General features: G+C 41.9%; 1 protein-coding gene across 1 annotated transcript in view; it reads right to left on the bottom strand.

Annotated features, from left to right (window-relative positions):
• The window catches only part of OSTN (osteocrin), a 107,121-nt gene that overhangs the window by 4,913 nt on the left and 79,923 nt on the right, over window positions 1–22,285 (bottom strand). Inside the window, exon 4 of the mRNA XM_088444727.1 lies at window positions 505–601. Within this exon, the coding sequence (XP_088300853.1) occupies window positions 517–601 (85 nt within the window). The 3' untranslated portion in view covers window positions 505–516. The remainder of the gene's footprint in view (window positions 1–504; window positions 602–22,285) is intronic.

The raw sequence follows: 22,285 nt of genomic DNA, 5'->3' as shown, positions 1-22,285 counted from the left end.
CCGAGTCCCAGTGCAGTATGGGATGTCAGCTGACCGGAACTATGGAGACATCACCGGAGCACCAATGACTGCAGGTAAGTGTAATTAAGGGAGGGGGGTACGGGGTGTAGGAGGGGGGGTCCCAGGGGGGTCCGCAATCACAGGGGGCAGGGCTTAGCACCGGGGGGCTGGGCTCGACGACTGTCAGACGGCGCATGCGTCGGCACTTGTCACTGTATTTTTTGCGAAAAATACCGTGATAAGCATGCGGAGGGGATTCGCAGGGACAGAGCTTTATTCGCAATGTGAACTCATTCGGTAATATCACACTACAATCTGCATTACAAATGCGGATTGTAGTAAATAGAGCCCCTGGGCACTGAAATAGGAACTTCGGCTACATAACAACTTTATTTCCTGGACTTTTCTGAAAAACTAGCACAGACTGGGTAGGTTTCACTTCTGCTTATAAACAGCTAGAAAACATTGTAGGTAATAAATGAAGAGAAAACATGTGTAACTCACTATGTAAATCTGTTAGCCTCTAGTATTAGCAAGGCGGTTCATGCCAATCCGGTCAATTGGAATCCCAAATTTCCTTTTTGGAAGATCCACCACTTTCCTGCAAACACAAACAATATTGAGATGGAAGTCAGTGATACAACAATGTATTTTCTACTGTTTGTCAGGGTGCACATTACATTAGGTTTAGCTCTTATTTTTATTTGGAGTTAGCTACAATGAACCCTCTGTGGTTTAGTGAGATGTAAATTGTTAAGGTGCGTACACACTGGGCGATTAAAGTGGATGACTGAACGATAACGATATCGTTATTGTTCAGTCGTCCACTTTATCGTCTATTTTTAACACAAAAAAGATGAACGATAACGATGACGCACGTTCCCGCGGGTTGTTCGTCATTATCGTTCATCGGGTTAACATGCAGGCCAACCTGACGATGTCGTCAGGTTGCTGCATGTTATGGAATGGGGGAGAGAGCCCGGCGTTAATGATATCGTTCAGCGGGTGTGCTCAATGTCAAGAACGACATTGAGCACAGCCTGCCGGGGACACACTAGACGATATCGCTCAGATATCGTCTAGTGTGTACTGTGTACGGTCCTTTAGAGCCAGTGTTAAACCCCAACATTATGCTTTCCTTATTTCAGCTTAGTATCAACGTGCCAATAATTGCCAATCCTTAACATCTATTCACCAGCACACTGTATCTGTGATTTATTAAGGCTTGCTACAGCCTGCTGAAAGTGCTTAATTGTGCTTAAAGTGCATTATTTCCTTCCCCTGCAGTCCATTCTTCGGTAGGGGAAGGCCGGGCTAGTTGTTACAGAAAAACAGAAATTCATATATCTCAAAAATCTTTAATCACATCCAAACAGAAATATTTACACACAAATCAGTATTCCTATTATATTGGGTGTAATGCTGCCCATCCACTAGGCGATTATACCTAGCGATGGAGCGATAACGACGGTCGTTATCGCTCCTTCGCTTGGTAATCGCACGCAAATCGGGCAATAAAGGGTTAAAAACGACCAGCGATGTGTGCGCCCGCTGGTCGTCTTTAACATCAATCAGCGCTCGATGATTGATCTGCATACACTGAACATCTGAATGTTCATTGTATGCAGTTCACCCCGCGGGATACGACGGCGTCGTAATCGTGCCGTCGTCTCCCGCATCGTGTAATGGATGGGCAGCATTAGTTACATCCAATAATTATTATTAAAAATATGTTTTTCTGAACAAAAGTAATCGTAACAATCTGCCCCTGATGGGAGTAATTTGCCATGGGGTTGGGGCAAATTGTTACCGATAAAATAATCTATACAAAGTCTTAATATAAAAAGCACACAACAATGACAATAATATCATGAATCAAAAAAACCATTAGTAGGAAAATAATTGCCAGTGACCAAGGTAAAGCATCTTTGCAATCTTTCCCAGTTAAATTGAAGTAGTAGCTGCTGGCATCCGTATAAAAGTCTCTATTTGTGTCTATTATCAATGTTTCCACTTGGAAACTATCAGTTCACTTGTAACATATAAGAGATCACCGTTGTAATTGTTTCCAGCGGACACAGCTGATATAAATCAGTATATCCTGCAGCAATTGGGGTAGATCACATTTGCATTGTAAAACATTTATAATATTCCGACTTTTATATTGGCTCTGCTGTGTTATTAATATTGGATAAAAGTCAAGCAAGTCCAAGGTAACCCCAACATTTTTTTAGGGGAATTTTCTTGTTGTATTAGAGGCACATGTATAACCGCTAACTATTATTATATTGAAAGATATTCATTCCAAGCGTCAGTACTACATAGTTAGAGCACTGCTCTGAGTACTCACGGACCAGTAGATCAAGCGGTGTGGGGGCCCCCTATTTACAGTGCCGTCCTCAGTGCCCAGTGGCCAGGGAATCCAGGGTGAAAACTGCTGGAGCCGTGGGTAACAAAGCTGCGGCGTATCTCTGTATGTCGATCCCGCAATACGTGCAAGCCAGCTGAATCCTGCTGGTACGCTAACCGGCTCCCGGATAGAGATTCACAGGTGTCGGAATATTGTTAGCTGGCAATGGTATGTCGGATCATGAGTAGGTCCCGCCTAATGCGTTTCGTCACAGATCATGTGACTTTTTCAAAGGTAATGATGTGGAACACTCCAGATCTAGATATACCTGATGCCACAGGTGTTCTTTATATAAGGTAAATCAAGATGAATCAGTGTTTAATTAAGTATTCACTTTGTACATAAACGTGCCATCTGATTAACACATTGCCTGCTCATAAAATACCACAAATAATATAATATAACAAAAAATTAATAAAAAGTATATATATGAATGCTTATATATATAAATAAATATATATAGCAAATAATTCCAGTACAAAAAATATATATAAATAAAATAATAATACATATATTAGTGATCATAGAAGATCATAATAATTAACAGATCTGCTCGCCAGTTGTAATACCAAAATAAGAGGATGATATATATGATTACAGAATCTTAACCTCATTTAACCCTATCACCATAGAAAAAAATGATAACCATTAGGAACACAGTCAAATCATTAATTAGTCCCCATAGCCATCATAAACAGATTCAAGATCTGCCCATGTCAGGGCTATATTGAGTATACAGCGTCGTACAGAGATAGAAAGAGGAACCAAATTAAACAGAAGGGGATACTAAACAAAGGATGTGTACATATCTATGCACATATACACATATGTACACATACATGTGCACAATCAGTACAAATACACAGGAGCTAAAAATCTATATCAGACCGATAAATATATACAAATTTATCAAATATATTACAATGCATAGAAGTGGAAGTAGACCTCAGATCCCTCTGGACCGGGGGTCCCCGACGTCGAATCCCACCCCTACCCATATATAATCATCCTGACAAGCAATAATGTACAATTTTATAAGTCAATTTCAATCTTTTCATTGAGGCCATTGGGGGATCCCATTTTATGTATCCAAAAGTTCTCACGTAGGCATAATTTAGAATACCTGTCCCCTCCCCTAGCTGTCTGTGGAATATGTTCAATGCCTACAATCTTGATGTCCTTGGGGTTAGACCTATGAATGCATGTAAAATGTCTTGGGACACTATGGGCCTGATTCAGAGCCGTTCGCTATTTGTGGTCGTTCGTTCAAAAACAAGGGGTGGCTATTCAAATGATCCGTTCGCAAATTGCAGTCTGTTCCCACCTCTAAGTCTGAACGAGCGAGCAAAACATACGCTCGTTTATTTGATAAAAACGCCCCCTGGCCGCACGCACCATACGTCATGTCCGCTATTTATTAGATTAATCGAGTACATCGTACAGCGTATGAACTGCTCGCTATTCTTGTGGTTGGTGTTTTCAACCGCTATTTTGCGAGCAGTTCTGAGTTAAAAAAAACCAAGTGACGTGGTCAATGACGCTGCTGTATTAATTATGCACTCCCTTAAAACGACCGTTTTGACCTTTAAGCACGCCTGCGTTCGGATCTCCACTCCCCGTTTTCAAGCACCTTCCCCTGTTACCACCCACATACGCCTCATTCTGTCACTCAAAATAGCAGGCCCTCGCTATATTGCGTACCAACGATTTTCGGCCGCACTGACTGGTTCGCGCATGCGTACTAAAAACCGTACGCATGCGCAGATGTGCGAACATCGCTCGGAACGAGCGTACTGCCGCTAGCGAGTGGCTCTGAATGAGGGCTTATGTGAGGTATTACTTTTCATTATTAGTCTCCTATGCTCAAGAAATCTACACCTAAGGGGTCTAATGGTTCTCCCAATATACTGGGTCCCACAAGTGCATTCCAACATATATACCACGTATGCTGTATTACAATTTATAAAACTGTTTATAGTGAATTTTTCATTTGAATAGTTAGAAGTTATCTCCATACACCTATTGACCATATATTCACAGGTAATACATGTAGGGCGCCCACATTTGAAACTACCCTTAGGTTTATTTGTTAGCCAACTGCTCTTCTTATTGGCTATATCAGTAGTATGATTCCGTTGTTTAAAAAAACTGGGTGCCAATATATCTCTCAGGTTGTCGGCTTTTTTGAAAACGACCGATGGATCCACTGGATTATTGTCTTTTAATACATTATCAGATAATAAAATCTGAAAATTGGACTTAACAATCCCTTTAATTTTATGTGAACAATTGTTATATTTTGAAATGAATTTTGGGTGATCTAAACTCTTTGTATTTCTTGGTTTGATTTCCATAAGATCCTGTTTATTAAGTAACCTAGTTTTTTCAAGAGCATTATTAAGCAAGGTATCCGGATAGTCTCTTTCCTTAAATGCTTCAATGATCTCTTTGGCTTGACTCTCAAAAATTGCATCATTAGAGCAATTTCGACGTATCCTCCTGAGTTGGCCAAAGGGGATATTATATATCCAGGGTTTATGATGTAGACTGTTAAAATGTAGATAATTATATGTGTCCACTTCTTTTCTGAAGGTCTTAGTAAGAATCATATCATTTTCTACATAGAGAGAGATATCCAGGAATGAAATACAGGAAGAGTTATAAGTGCTAGTGAATTTCAAATTAAAATCATTAGTGTTTAACTGTGTTATAAACCGTGACAGTGAATGTGAATCTCCATCCCAAATAAAAAATAAATCATCTATAAATCGTACACAGAGCACAAGGTTCGCGCCAAGCTCACCACCCCAGACATGCACCTCCTCAAATGCCCCCATGTATAGGTTGGCGAAGCTCGGCGCGAACCTTGTGCCCATCGCTGTCCCAACTACCTGTAAATAAAATAATTGATCAAAAGTAAAATAATTATGTGTAAGGATAAATCTAATTGAGTCCAAGATGAACCTTCTCTGACATTCAGTGACTCCAGCATCCCCTTTTAATGTATTTTCCACCACTCTAATCCCCCGATCATGGGGAATGCTTGAGTAAAGAGCTTGTGCATCACACGTGACAAATAAATAGGTCTCCTTCCAACCAATATCTTTAATTAAGTGCAAAAAATTATTTGTATCTTTAATATGTGACTTAAGTGCTGTTGCATAGGGTTGAAGAAAAAAATCAATAAAATGTGAAAGATGTGAAGTGAGGGACCCAATACCAGCTATAATTGGACGCCCAGGTGGTGCATTAAGTGTCTTATGGATCTTAGGGAGGTGGTAGTAGGTGGGTATCACAGGATGACTCAATATCAGGTAACTTCTCTCTTCCCTCGTTATTACTCCTTCTTCAAGGGCTTTATCCAATAAATAAATAAGTTGTTTTTGAAAAATACCAGTGGGATCCGCCTGTAGTATCGAATATTGACATCTATCATCCAGCTGCCGCATGGCTTCGGATATGTAATCCCCAACATCTTGAATGACGATCCCTCCACCCTTATCAGCCGGTTTGATAATGATGGAGGGATCGCCAGATAGACTCTTCAAGGCCCTTCTCTCCCTCACCCTCAGATTGTCTCTATATTTAGATTTCTTTTTTTGTTTATTACACATATTCTTGAAATCATTTAATGTTTTTTTATAAAAAATGTCAATAGGTGCACTCCTGACATGTGTAGGAAAGAATTGTGATTTGTTCTTAAACAATCTTTTTCTATGTACATTATTGATGTCGTAGATTCTTTCATATTGAATATCGCTCGTTCTCAATCCCTCTCCATCTATCGTGTCATTCATGTTCTCATTCAACAATTGATTAAGGGCCTCTAAAGCCTCCCCATCCCTTTCATCCAAAATGATATTCCCGCTATCTTCTAAAATACCCCTAGATCGCAGTTGCTTTGTGGCAAAATATTTTTTCCTACATAGTGTTCTAATATATCTGTTTAAATCCACAAATAATTCAAAGAAATTTGGATCCCGTGATGGTGCAAATTTGAGGCCCCTATTCAATAAACCGATCTCATCATTTGACAATTTTTTGGATGACAGATTAAAAATGCCTCTACTATGGATAGGTTTTACTATAGAAATCGTGTTTTTCTTTTTGTTCCTCCTACTGCCTCCTCTCTTTCCTCTGAATAATCTATTCTTCCTCTTTTTGGTGATTCTAATGATAGAATTTGAAACCTGTTTTGTTGTTGCAAGTTGGGAGGACATATGGTCCTCAGCTCTTCCCCTAAAAAAGACTGAGAGCCATCTTTACTCTTGAGTGGGATAGTTTTGGGATAATTCGGCTCTCTCTGAGCATGATGAATTCTAGAGCTAGCATCTCTAGATTTTAGTGAGATGTCATCCTGAGATACATGAGAGATATTTTGGTTTCCCCTGGAGATGTAGGATGGACTAATAGATCTCCTACATGTAGAAGGTGGACGCCTATCACAGTCATCATATTCTCGTGGTCGTCTATTAAATTTAGTCATGCCCTGAGAGAAGCCGGGGCCATATCGCTGATGATCATTTTTCCAGTTGGACCTTTCAGATATGTTATAATCCTCCTTAGGTGTATAAATACGTTTATTAGGTATATAGTTACCTTTATGTCCACCCCTCCGCCCTGACAAACTCCGGTTTCTTCTATCATGTGTATGAGTATGAAAGTGGAATTCCCCTTGGTACTTGTTCTTAAGTGGATATCTACCCCTTTGATGACTTTGCTTGTTATATGTTCTTTCTTCCTCTCTCTCATAGTCACTTTTATCCCTTTGGTATTTCTTGTTTTTATTTTCAATGATTTCTCTTTCATATCTCTCTATTTTGGAGTTGAGGTGGCAATCCTTTTCTTTATATTCTGGATAGTCTATATAAGGTAAAAGTGTGTTCCTTATGTCCTCAATCTCCTTAATAATAATAATATTGTCAATCTTATTTTTCCTATATCCCAATAATAGCTCCATCAATGAGTAAGAGCAATTATCCAAAAGTTGAATCCACTTATCTTTTAGTTCTATATCATCTATAATTGAAAGGGCCTTAAAGATTCTAAGTCCTCTGGGTATCTTTTTTGATGCAATGTATTTTTTTAAAAGTACCATGTCCCACCAATGTCAGGTTTCTGCCTTCAATAGGGCCTCCAGTCTAAAGAATAAACGATTAAGTTCATCATCTTTATTTGTTTTGTCATGGGTACCCATATGTAAATCATCATAATTTCTCAATTCTTATCAATAGCCCAGCAGAGCCAATATAAAAGTCGGAATATTATAAATGTTTTACAATGCAAATGTGATCTACCCCAATTGCTGCAGGATATACTGATTTATATCAGCTGTGTCCGCTGGAAACAATTACAACGGTGATCTCTTATATGTTACAAGTGAACTGATAGTTTCCAAGTGGAAACATTGATAATAGACACAAATAGAGACTTTTATACGGATGCCAGCAGCTACTACTTCAATTTAACTGGGAAAGATTGCAAAGATGCTTTACCTTGGTCACTGGCAATTATTTTCCTACTAATGGTTTTTTTGATTCATGATATTATTGTCATTGTTGTGTGTTTTTTCTTAATATGTATTAAATATATGGTATTTTATGTTTTTAGTATCATCTGTGTTTTAGTTTACATACAATATTAACACCAGTACAAATTATAGACAGCGCAGAATTTTTCCTTTTTTTGTTCTTTTTGATCTTCTCTTCAAACCCACACAGAGTTTGATATCTGCAGCAGTCTTTATTATATTGATTATTGTTTTAGCGCCAGAATTATTTCTTTCTTCTTGTTTCAATTGATCTGTGTTTTTTTCTCGGCTGCTTTAACATTAGTACCAATCAATGATTGGATTGAATTTGATTATCAGTCGAATGTAACTTATGTTATAGGTATATATTTTTTCATTACTTTCTTACTGATAATTTCTGCTTGCCGGTTTTGGGTCCACTTGAGACCCAATATTACTTGTAATAACATTTATTGCTAGATATGGCTCATCTATCTTGTTATAATGAGCGTACCAGTAGAAGAGAAAAATATGAAGAAGAATTGAGAAATTATGATGATTTACATATGGGTACCCATGACAAAACAAATAAAGATGATGAACTTAATCGTTTATTCTTTAGACTAGAGGCCCTATTGAAGGCAGAAACCCGACATTGGTGGGACATGGTACTTTTAAAAAAATACATTGCATCAAAAAAGATACCCAGAGGACTTAGAATCTTTAAGGCCCTTTCAATTATAGATGATATAGAACTAAAAGATAAGTGGATTCAACTTTTGGATAATTGCTCTTACTCATTGATGGAGCTATTATTGGGATATAGGAAAAATAAGATTGACAATATTATTAAGGAGATTGAGGACATAAGGAACACACTTTTACCTTATATAGACTATCCAGAATATAAAGAAAAGGATTGCCACCTCAACTCCAAAATAGAGAGATATGAAAGAGAAATCATTGAAAATAAAAACAAGAAATACCAAAGGGATAAAAGTGACTATGAGAGAGAGGAAGAAAGAACATATAACAAGCAAAGTCATCAAAGGGGTAGATATCCACTTAAGAACAAGTACCAAGGGGAATTCCACTTTCATACTCATACACATGATAGAAGAAACCGGAGTTTGTCAGGGCGGAGGGGTGGACATAAAGGTAACTATATACCTAATAAACGTATTTATACACCTAAGGAGGATTATAACATATCTGAAAGGTCCAACTGGAAAAATGATCATCAGCGATATGGCCCCGGCTTCTCTCAGGGCATGACTAAATTTAATAGACGACCACGAGAATATGATGACTGTGATAGGCGTCCACCTTCTACACGTAGGAGATCTATTAGTCCATCCTACATCTCCAGGGGAAACCAAAATATCTCTCATGTATCTCAGGATGACATCTCACTAAAATCTAGAGATGCTAGCTCTAGAATTCATCATGCTCAGAGAGAGCCGAATTATCCCAAAACTATCCCACTCAAGAGTAAAGATGGCTCTCAGTCTTTTTTAGGGGAAGAGCTGAGGACCATATGTCCTCCCAACTTGCAACAACAAAACAGGTTTCAAATTCTATCGTTAGAATCACCAAAAAGAGGAAGAATAGATTATTCAGAGGAAAGAGAGGAGGTAGTAGGAGGAACAAAAAGAAAAACACGATTTCTATAGTAAAACCTATCCATAGTAGAGGCATTTTTAATCTGTCATCCAAAAAATTGTCAAATGATGAGATCAGTTTATTGTATAGGGGCCTCAAATTTGCACCATCACGGGATCCAAATTTCTTTGAATTATTTGTGGATTTAAACAGATATATTAGAACACTATGTAGGAAAAAATATTTTGCCACAAAGCAACTGCGATCTAGGGGTATATTAGAAGATAGCAGGAATATCATTTTGGATGACAGGGATGGGGAGGCTTTAGAGGCCCTTAATCAATTGTTGAATGAGAACATGAATGACACGATAGATGGAGAGGGATTGAGAACGAGCGATATTCAATATGAAAGAATCTACGACATCAATAATGTACATAGAAAAAGATTGTTTAAGAACAAATCACAATTCTTTCCTACACATGTCAGGAGTGCACCTATTGACATTTTTTATAAAAAAACATTAAATGATTTCAAGAATATGTGTAATAAACAAAAAAAGAAATTTAAATATAGAGACAATCTGAGGGTGAGGGAGAGAAGGGCCTTGAAGAGTCTATCTGGCGATCCCTCCATCATTATCAAACCGGCTGATAAGGGTGGAGGGATCGTCATTCAAGATGTTGGGGATTACATATCCGAAGCCATGCGGCAGCTGGATGATAGATGTCAATATTCGATACTACAGGCGGATCCCACTGGTATTTTTCAAAAACAACTTATTTATTTATTGGATAAAGCCCTTGAAGAAGGAGTAATAACGAGGGAAGAGAGAAGTTACCTGATATTGAGTCATTCTGTGATACCCACCTACTACCACCTCCCTAAGATCCATAAGACACTTAATGCACCACCTGGGCGTCCAATTATAGCTGGCATTGGGTCCCTCACTTCACATCTTTCACATTTTATTGATTTTTTTCTTCAACCCTATGCAACAGCACTTAAGTCACATATTAAAGATACAAATAATATTTTGCACTTAATTAAAGATATTGGTTGGAAGGAGACCTATTTATTTGTCACGTGTGATGCACAAGCTCTTTACTCAAGCATTCCCCATGATCGGGGGATTAGAGTGGTGGAAAATACATTAAAAGGGGATGCTGGAGTCACCGAATGTCAGAGAAGGTTCATCTTGGACTCAATTAGATTTATCCTTACACATAATTATTTTACTTTTGATCAATTATTTTATTTACAGGTAGTTGGGACGGCGATGGGCACAAGGTTCGCGCCGAGCTTCGCCAACCTATACATGGGGGCATTTGAGGAGGTGCATGTCTGGGGTGGTGAGCTTGGCGCGAACCTCGTGCTCTATGGACGATTTATTGATGATTTATTTTTTATTTGGGATGGAGATTCACATTCACTGTCACGGTTTATAACACAGTTAAACACTAATGATTTTAATTTGAAATTCACTAGCACTTATCACTCTTCCTGTATTTCATTCCTGGATATCTCTCTCTATGTAGAAAATGATATGATTCTTACTAAGACCTTCAGAAAAGAAGTGGACACATATAATTATCTACATTTTAACAGTCTACATCATAAACCCTGGATATATAATATCCCCTTTGGCCAACTCAGGAGGATACGTCGAAATTGCTCTAATGATGCAATTTTTGAGAGTCAAGCCAAAGAGATCATTGAAGCATTTAAGGAAAGAGACTATCCGGATACCTTGCTTAATAATGCTCTTGTAAAAACTAGGTTACTTAATAAACAGGATCTTATGGAAATCAAACCAAGAAATACAGAGAGTTTAGATCACCCAAAATTAATTTAAAAATATAACAATTGTTCGCATAAAATTAAAGGGATTGTTAAGTCCAATTTTCAGATTTTATTATCTGATAATGTATTAAAAGACAATATTCCAGTGGATCCATCGGTCGTTTTCAAAAAAGCCGACAACCTGAGAGATATATTGGCACCCAGTTTTTTTAAACAACGGAATCATACTACTGATATAGCCAATAAGAAGAGCAGTTGGCTAACAAATAAACCTAAGGGTAGTTTCAAATGTGGGCGCCCTACATGTATTACCTGTGAATATATGGTCAATAGGTGTAAGGAGATAACTTCTAACTATTCAAATGAAAAATTCAATATAAACAGTTTTATAAATTGTAATACAGCATACGTGGTATATATGTTGGAATGCACTTGTGGGACCCAGTATATTGGGAGAACCATTAGACCCCTTAGGTGTAGATTTCTTGAGCATAGGAGACTAATAATGAAAAGTAATACCTCACATAGTGTCCCAAGACATTTTACATGCATTCATAGGTCTAACCCCAAGGACATCAAGATTGTAGGCATTGAACATATTCCACAGACAGCTAGGGGAGGGGACAGGTATTCTAAATTATGCCTAAGTGAGAACTTTTGGATACATAAAATGGGTACATTATCCCCCGATGGCCTCAATGAAAAGATTGAAATTGACTTATAAAATTGTACATTATTGCTTGTCAGGATGATTATATATGGGTAGGGGTGGGATTCGACGTCGGGGACCCCCGGTCCAGAGGGATCTGAGGTCTACTTCCACTTCTATGCATTGTAATATATTTGATAAATTTGTATATATTTATCGGTCTGATATAGATTTTTAGCTCCTGTGTATTTGTACTGATTGTGCACATGTATGTGTACATATGTGTATATGTGCATAGATATGTACACATCCTTTGTTTAGTATCCCCTTCTGCTTAATTTGGTTCCTCTTTCTATCTCTGTACAACGCTGTATACTCAATATAGCCCTGACATGGACAGATCTTGAATCTGTTTATGATGGCTATGGGGACTAATTAATGATTTGACTGTGTTCCTAATGGTTATCATTTTTTTCTATGGTGATAGGGTTAAATGAGGTTAAGATTCTGTAATCATATATATCATCCTCTTATTTTGGTATTACAACTGGCGAGCAGATCTGTTAATTATTATGATCTTCTATGATCACTAATATATGTATTATTATTTTATTTAAAAAATAAAAAAAATATATATATTTTTTATATATATATATATATATATATATTTTATTTTTTTTTGTACTGGAATTATTTGCTATATATATTTATTTATATATAAGCATTCATATATATACTTTTTATTAATTTTTTGTTATATTATATTATTTGAGGTATTTTATGAGCAGGCAATGTGTTAATCAGATGGCACGTTTATGTACAAAGTGAATACTTAATTAAACACTGATTCATCTTGATTTACCTTATATAAAGAACACCTGTGGCATCAGGTATATCTAGATCTGGAGTGTTCCACATCATTACCTTTGAAAAAGTCACATGATCTGTGACGAAACGCGTTAGGCGGGACCTACTCATGATCCGACATACCATTGCCAGCTAACAATATTCCGACACCTGTGAATCTCTATCCGGGAGCCGGTTAGCGTACCAGCAGGATTCAGCTGGCTTGCACGTATTGCGGGATCGACATACAGAGATACGCCGCAGCTTTGTTACCCACGGCTCCAGCAGTTTTCACCCTGGATTCCATGGCCACTGGGCACTGAGGACGGCACTGTAAATAGGGGGCCCCCACACCGCTTGATCTACTGGTCCGTGAGTACTCAGAGCAGTGCTCTAACTATGTAGTACTGACGCTTGGAATTAATATCTTTCAATATAATAATAGTTAGCGGTTATACATGTGCCTCTAATACAACAAGAAAATTCCCCTAAAAAAACATTGGGGTTACCTTGGACTTGCTTGACTTTTATCCAATATTAATAGCCCAGCAGAGCCAATATAAAAGTCGGAATATTATAAATGTTTTACAATGCAAATGTGATCTACCCCAATTGCTGCAGGATATACTGATTTATATCAGCTGTGTCCGCTGGAAACAATTACAACGGTGATCTCTTATATGTTACAAGTGAACTGATAGTTTCCAAGTGGAAACATTGATAATAGACACAAATAGAGACTTTTATACGGATGCCAGCAGCTACTACTTCAATTTAACTGGGAAAGATTGCAAAGATGCTTTACCTTGGTCACTGGCAATTATTTTCCTACTAATGGTTTTTTTGATTCATGATATTATTGTCATTGTTGTGTGTTTTTTCTTAATATGTATTAAATATATGGTATTTTATGTTTTTAGTATCATCTGTGTTTTAGTTTACATACAATATTAACACCAGTACAAATTATAGACAGCGCAGATTTTTTCCTTTTTTTGTTCTTTTTGATCTTCTCTTCAAACCCACACAGAGTTTGATATCTGCAGCAGTCTTTATTATATTGATTATTGTTTTAGCGCCAGAATTATTTCTTTCTTCTTGTTAATATAAAAAGCGTTCATTAGAAAACTTTGTACGTTTATCACAAATTCACATTTGACATATATTTGGTTTATAGTCTGATGACAATTACAGACATGACTTATCCATACTTGCCGACATTTCTGCAGGGGTATCCGGGAGGGGGCTAGCAGGTCTGTCCAGCAGGGAGGGTGGGGGCGGTTTAAGTAGGCAGAGCGGCGGCGTCATCGTGGCCCCGCCCCCCGCTGTATAATGCCAATATTACTGCCATTATAAGGCCGGGGGTTGGGAGTTACGATTATGCAATTCAGCGCGAATCGCGTCATCGCACCCCCGGACCGCCCACTTTTGCTGCTGGTGCGGGGGTTTGCGGGGTGCCGGCAGTCATTCCGGGGGACTTGCCTAGACTTGCAGGGTGTCGGGAGCGGGAGAGTAGGCAAGTATGGACTTATCATCTTCACTGCCGATTTCTGAGTCACAATTAGTGCAAGTAACTGCTACTGCATCACCTCTTACATAAGCAATATGAGCCCACCCTTTACATGTAATATACTGGACCCACTCCTGGCCAGCTGTCCACAGATTGTAACTCTTAGCACACATTATACAGAAACTCCCGTCTTCAAAACTCAAAGTTTCTTTAGGCTCTATTTACTACAATCTGCATTTATAATGTGTTTGCGCATCCGCCGCCGCCGCCGGCTACAGGTATATTTTCACATTTTATTTTTTTGTAAATCTGGCCAGATCACATTTCCTATTACAATTATGGGAAATGGAATCTGCTTACTAAAACTATGTGATAATCGAATTCTACTCCAATTGCCCCACAGTAACAACTTGCCTCCGATATTGTGTAACAACTTGCCCCAAGTGACGTCAGATAACCAAGTTGGACACAGTTCGATTTCCATGCTTCAAATCACGATTATAACAATGATAATAAATACACCAATGGTCTGTGATTCTAACAAAATGAATGATAAGCCCTTACCTTGAACTGTCCAGCCAAGATACAACTTCAAATCTAGGGGAAAAATATTACTTTGGAACAAGAAAAATTAGTTTGTTTACCTAATACATAAACATCTCTACGCAGTGGCGTAACTAAGGGGGGTCGAGCAGGGCGTGTTCCCTGGGTGCCATAGGACCGGCGGCGCAGGGGGGCGCTGCTAGCCATGGTACTGACTCGCCCTAGTTAGGCAGTGTAGCACCGACCGCAGTGTGTGTGGTCAGCGCTACACATTTACAAAGGACCGGTGCTAGGCTTCCCTGTGCCCAGCACCGGTCCTTTGCTGCACAGCCGAGACCTTCCCTCCCCCTGAGCGCTTACCCAATAGCACCAAGAGGAGGGTGGGAGGCGGGCGGTCTCAGGCTGTGCAGCAACACACACATTGCCGCCAGTGCGGCAGCGATGTGTGTGTTAACCAACAGCCAATGAGAGTCAGACAGACTCTCATTGGCTGCAGCTGCACACACATCACCGCCGCGCGGCAGCGATGTGTGTGTTATTGGTGGCACCATTACAGGGGGGTCCACTACTGGGGGCACCATTACAGGGGGGACCACTACTGGGGGCACCATTACTGGGGGGGACCATTACTGGGGGCACCAGTACTGTGGGGACCATTACTGGGGGCACCATTACTGGGGGGACCACTACTGGGGGGGGACTACTAATGGGGGCACTGCATCAGGAGGGGGGGAACTACTACTGGGGGCACTATATAAGGGGCTTACTACCAGGGGACTACTACTGGGGCACTAAATAGGGAGGAAAACTACAGGGGGCACTGTATAAGGGGCACTACTACTGGGGGCACTATATAAGGGGCTTACTATTAGGGGCACTGCATTGGGGGGACCACTAGGAACACTAAATAGGGAGGAAAACTACAGGGGGCACTGTATAAGGGGCACTGGATAGGGGGGAATCACTGCTGGAGGCCTGCATAAGGGGGACCACTACTGGGGACACTGCATAAGGGGGGGGACTGCTGCTGGGGGCACTATATAAAGGAGCACTGCATAAGGGGGAACACTACTGAGGGGGGGAACTGCTTAAGGGAGACCACCACTGGGGTACTGAATAAGGGGAACTAATGAGGGGCATTGCATACTGGGGGTACTGTATAAGGGGAACTAATTGGGGGTTGCATAAGGGGGACCACTTCTGGGGGTACTGTATAACTGGCACTACTATGGGCCTGCATAAGAGGGACCACAACTGGGGACATTGCATACTGGGGGTACTGTATAAGGGCAACTACTGGGGTTAAGGTACATATGGAAAGGAATGTTCAGAGTGACGATAAAGGGGTGTGTCATGTAGACACGCCCCATTTTTAAGTGGCCACACCCATTTTTTGCTGCGCACACCTTCGGCACGCGCACATAGGGCGGGGTGGGGGCTCAATTTTTACATTTGCCCTGGGCTCCAAATACCATAGTTACGCCACTGTGTCTACGTTAGCGTAGTTTCGCTGAGCACTGCCGATAACATGTTCAAACTTGCTTCCAGCCACACATGACGCTGCGTGATGTGGGCGTGGTTTTAGATTCATTGTAACAAATAGCCCCGCCTTCCTTTACATAATGGCAGTAGTATTACACCATTACAGGTTGAGTCTCCCATATCCAAATATTCCGAAATACGGAATATTTTCTGAAATACGGAATTTTTTTGGCATGACTGAGATAATGAAACCTTTGATTTTTGATGGTTCAATGTACACAAAGTTTGTCTAAGGCACAAATTATTAAAAATATTGTATAAATTTACCTTCAGGCTTTGTGTATAGGGTGTATATGAAACATAAATGAATTTCATGCATTTACACAAACTTTGGGCCTGATTCAGAGCCGGATGCTATTGCGCTCGCTCGTTCAGAAAAAAGGGGTGGCTATTCAAATGAACCGTTCGCTCTTTGCGGTCTGTTCACGCCTCTAGGTCTGAACGAGCATACAAAACATGCGGTCGTTTTTTGAAAAACTACGCCCCCTGGCCGCTCGCATCCTACGTCATGTCCGCTATTTATTAGATTAATCGAGTACGTCGACCAGCGTCTGAACTGCTCGCTATTCTTGTGGTTGTTTTTTCCTACCGCAATCATGCGAGCAGTTCTGACTATAAAATAACCCAGTGACGTGGTCAATGACGCTGCAGTATTAATTATGCACACCCATAAAACGCCCGTTTTGACCTTTAAGCACGCCTGCGTTCGGATCTCCACTCCCCATTTTCAAGCACCTTCCCCTGTTACCACCCACATACGCCTCCTCATGTCACTCAAAATAGCAGGCATTCGCTATTTAGCGAACAAACAATTTTCGGACGCACTGACCGGTTCACGCATGCGTATTACGATCCGTATGCATGCGCAGTTGTGCAAACATCGCTCGGAACGAACGAGCGGCCGCTTACGAGCGGCTCTTAATCAGGCCCTTTGTTTGAGCCAGAAAATTGATGAAAATATTGTATAAAATTACATGCAGGCTGTGTGTATTAGGTGTATATAACCCATAAATGCATTCTGTGTGTATATTTGGATCCCATTCCCAAGATATCTCATTTTAATATGTGATTTTCACATTCATCTATCTGAAAATCAGTTATACCCATTTTACACCAACTGAATAACCGGGGTTATCGGCGGGCCGATCCGAGTCGGGCCTCAGTGTGAACAGCTCCCCAAAAAATTACCCGGACAATTTACCCGGCAATCCTACTCGGGTTGAGAGCAGGACTGAAAACGGGTTGGTCCCGGGTCATGCGGCAGTGTAAACGGGTGCTAGCCAGATTATTTGACCCGGCTAACTTCGAAAGATGCCGATTGGAGCTTCTGGGGCGCTGGCAGATGATGTCATTTGTCAGTGCCCTGCAGAGAGAGACAGCACATGCAGCCATCGCTTGCCTGCCTAACCCCCTTCACCACAGCAGCCTGACCAGCAGCCACAAAAGCACGCAGGCATTGCCTGCCACAGCCAGAACTGCAGCCTGCACCACAGCCTGACCAGCAGCCACAAACGCAGGCTGACACACAGCCTCCCACAGCCAGAATAGTACTCTGCCATCATTGCAGCAATGCTTAAGCAGTCCCCACCCCTCTCTTTTGTTGCCTTTTGTGACCTCATCCTTGTCAGCCCTTACAAAAGTAAATTTTTAATGACATCTATAGGGAAAAGCAGGGATTACCCGGGTTCAGTGTAAATGGGGCAAACACGGTAACAACCCGGATCGAGTTGCAGTGTAAACGGGGTCTGAAGCCGAGTTTGACCCTGCATTGACCAGTGTTCAAATTCCCGGGTCGGACCCGGGATTTTGGCGTAAAAGGTGTATTACTTATACCCCTTTTACACCAAAATCCCCGGGTCTGACCCGGGATTTGGAACACGTTTCCAACCCGGATCAGACCCGGGGCAAACCCCTTTTACACTGCAGCGCCAACCCGGGCTATGCCCGAGTTGGCACCGTTCACACCTGGCCCGGGTTAGAACTGACCCGGCTGCCCGGCGACGGTGAGCAGCGCTTTTCCCCTCCCTTCCCCCACCGCGACCTACTTACCTTATCCTGCAGTGGTCCGGAGGCAGGGAGAGCGGGTGGGGTGCGCTGTTTCGTGCCGCTTGGCCAGGCGCTGCTTGCAGTGGCCGCTTGGAGATGATGTCATCTCCAAGCGCCACTGAAGCCGGCCAATCAGGCGGCATGCAGCGCGACCCGGGTCATCGTGAGCCAGGCCGCGCCGTTTACATTGCAAGGTGACACGGGAATAACCCGCGCTCAACCCTGCAATGGAGCAGGGTCGGATCCCCTGGTCACTGGACCCGGGTTGATCCGTTCACACCGACGAAATTCCCGGGATTATGCGCGTTCACGTGCATCAACCCGGGATATTTCAAACGTTGTAAAAGGGGTATTATCCTACTCTCTAAACAACAATTACTCAAAGGAGCGCATTCATTTAGCTGGTGTAACTACTGTACAGCTGGCCTAGGTATAGGAGGCTTAAAATTTTGGGATTTCCTGTAGCAAAAAACCACTGTAGAGCCACGTTATCAGTGTCACCTACTTCCACATCACTAATCACCACTATACATCCACAATAGCAGCACTACCAAAGTCTTATAGAAACAGTTCATTTTAGTGGCAAGCTTTCATATTACTTTTCCATGTTAGAATGGTATGCAGTCGGGAAGCCGGCGGACCTAATCCCGACAGCCGGCTCCCCAGCTGCTTAATCCCAGCGATGGGTAAATGTCAGGCTTCTAAATCTAGATGCCTGTCATTTTACCGATGCCGGGGAGACCGGCGCCCGGCATCCCGATCGAAGTGATGCTGGACACCGAGTGCGGACAGCCGCGGGGGGGGGGGTAGGTTAGGGGCTCCCGGGGGGAATTTAGGGTTAGGGCACCCCCCGGGAGGTTAGGATTAGGCTAGGGGGAGGGAGGGTTAGGCAGCCCCGGGGGGGACGACTTAGGGTTAGGCAGTGGGGAAGGGGGGATAGGTTTAGGCACTTAGAGGGGGCATTAGCTTTAGGCACTGGGGGGGAAGGTTAGGGTTAGGCACCCCTGAGGGAGGGTTAGGGTTAGGGGGTAGAATAGGTTAGTGAACACTTACCTGGGGACGATCTGGATTTTCATCCTGTTCGGGCTGCCGCTGTCGAGATTTGAACCGCCGGCCAGGGGTCCGGCGGTAAATCATTCCGGTTCCGACAGAACAGATGTATAGAAAATGTAACCAACACCTTTCACCATCAGATTTTACTTTATATTTTTTATTCTTTGAGGAAAGCACCAGTTAGAGGGAAAACACAGATAGGTTTTTAAGTCATAAAGTAAGATAAAGAAGCCACTCATATACCATAGAGACCCATCAAAATCCTCTGTGAAATCCGATTTGTCCAAGAATGAGTATAATAAATCTGCGCAAAACCTGTTCACATTATTTAAGCAATGACGTCCAATCACATCCACCAATGTCACTTCTCAAACTCTTTCAAGGTAAATTGCATTATGCAACAGGAGACAAAAAAATCACAGTGCAATACTGCATAAATGTAAATTCACAATGTGTTCACAATATAGTGAGGAAAAAGTGCTTCCCATAGGAACCCAGGGCCTGATTCAGCAAGGAACAGACGGATGCGGACGCACGCAATTGATGGATTATTTTGCATTGCGCATGCATCGTAGTGCGTGTGTGCGAACTTGCTATTGCGATGGGAACTGCGTTTGCAGAGGCTACGCAGACCCAGAGCACAGTGATTGACAGGAAGTGCCGTTTGTAGGTTGTGAGGGTGGGGTGGTCGGGCAAACGCAGGCGTGCCTGTGCGTTTTGACGGCGTTACAGGGGCGTGCATAATTAAGCCCTTGCGGTAGAGCTGTAACTAGACTTTTAGGTGCCCTGTGCCAGAAAGAGCATTGGCGCCCCCCTCATTTTTCAAAGGGACATAATGCACCCAAGAAAGGGAAATGGCCTCATGGGGAAGGGCCAGGGAAGAGATAGGGGAGGCCAGGAGTTGCTGGGGATGAAATAAGAGGAAACTACAAGTGAGAATGATAATAAACAGAAATTTGACAGGCTCAAACAGCGCCCCCTGACCTGTGGTGCCCTGTGCGATGGCACCGGCCGCACTACCCTAGCTACGGCCCTGCCTTTCTGCGACGGACACAGCCTGAGGTTTAGTTGCGCACAGGAAGTCTCGCTATGTCTGGGACATTTTAGGCTCTTTATTTTCAAGAAATATATTCATAGTATCCATACACTGACTGTATTATGAAAACTTTTATTTAGAAAGTATTTAATTTTGTGCAGCTGTTTCCTCTTGTTTGAAGTTTTCAGTCCTAGGTGTGAATTGCAAACCTAGCTGTATGCAAGTAATTGCAGTTAATATAAACACAGTGGCCTGCAGGCTGTTTATTTCTGTGCTTTTATAAAGATTTTATTCTGTATTATGTACAGTAAAAATTCCTGTGCTTGTAAGAACTTTTTTTTTTCAAACACAGCTCCATACCTTATAGAAAGGACAGGGGGAAGTGCATGGCTTTTGTAGAGTGGACTCCAGCTTTACTTTTCTGGGAAATTTTTATCTTCTATTTCAGTAACTGAACAAGTTGTTATAACATCCAAGGTGATGGTGCCAAAATCTGCCCTGCTCCATAACTTGATGATGAACACACAATATACAAGTCAATTGCATGGTGGCTTGTATACACTACAAATCCCATTACCTAGTGGCCAATGTAGATTAAGACATTTATTGTCTGGCCACTTGAAGATAACATAGAATTATTATTTGGTTGCTTGGTACAAAACTGCCAATACTCTGGTGGCCAGCATACAATATACAAGGAACCGGAAGGTAATGCCGGCTGTCGGGATGCCTCCTGTCAAAATACGGACAGCGGCATCCCGATGGTTGGTATCCCGGACACCCTCCCCCCTTCTCCCCCTAACCCTTCCTTCTTGTAGCCTAACCCTCCCCACCCAGCACCCTAACCCTCCCCGTTAGTGCCTAAACCTAAGTCTCCCCCCTTTGTGCCAACACCTAACCCTCCCCCCTTAGGGCCTAACCCTAACCCCCCCCCCCCCCAGTGGTGCCTAACCCTCCCCCCTAGGGGTTCCTAACCCTAACTTCACCCCCCAAAACCCTAACGCTAACCCCTCTAAGTTGCCTAAACCTGACCCTCTCTCCACGTGGCTAACACTAAGGGCGCCTTGGACTTACCTGATTCGGGCTGGCGTCCTTCTGTGTTCCGGCGTCGGGATTAAAATAGGCGTTGGTATTTCGACACCTATCTTAAGTCCCTTGCCGGCATTCTCCCGTTGGGAATTAGACCGGCAGCATCGCATGAGTATCACAAAATGCCAGAGCATGTTCTTACCAGGTGCAGCATCTCTGTTCCCCAAGTTGTCATTCAACTACATGTGCTGTTCCTGGCTCCAGGTCCAGTGCTGGTTCTTGCAGTGCACTAGTACTCAGTGGGCAACTCCTGGATCAAGCATCTCTGTCTCACACATTGCACAGTAGCTGACTATATGCCCACTGTTTCCCTATTGTCATCCTGTTATCCATTGTGGGAGTGGGTACATGCTATCTATGTCTTTGCACTTGCAGTCATGTGAATACTGATGTCAGAGTTGGCTCTAAATTAAACTTCTACCCTCTCTCTGGATTCAGGAAGCCACCAGAGTATTAGGTGTTTTCCTTGGTGGTCTCAACACTGTGGTACTTGTGTGATTATCTTAAGTATGTTTGACCCAGTTTTGCTTTCCGGAGCTTGATACAAATAGGGAATATGGTGAAACCCCCGAAAACAGCAGCTTTGGAGTTTTGACTGCATTTTGCCATCAGTACATCCCGCTCGGTGTATGGGACTGCCCCTTTGT

The sequence above is a fragment of the Taudactylus pleione genome, unplaced genomic scaffold, assembly GCF_031769625.1.
Source record: "Taudactylus pleione unplaced genomic scaffold, aTauple2 ptg000372l, whole genome shotgun sequence".
In the NCBI taxonomy this organism is placed as follows: Eukaryota; Metazoa; Chordata; class Amphibia; order Anura; family Myobatrachidae; genus Taudactylus; species Taudactylus pleione.
This window is presented reverse-complemented; position numbering and strand designations above follow the sequence as displayed.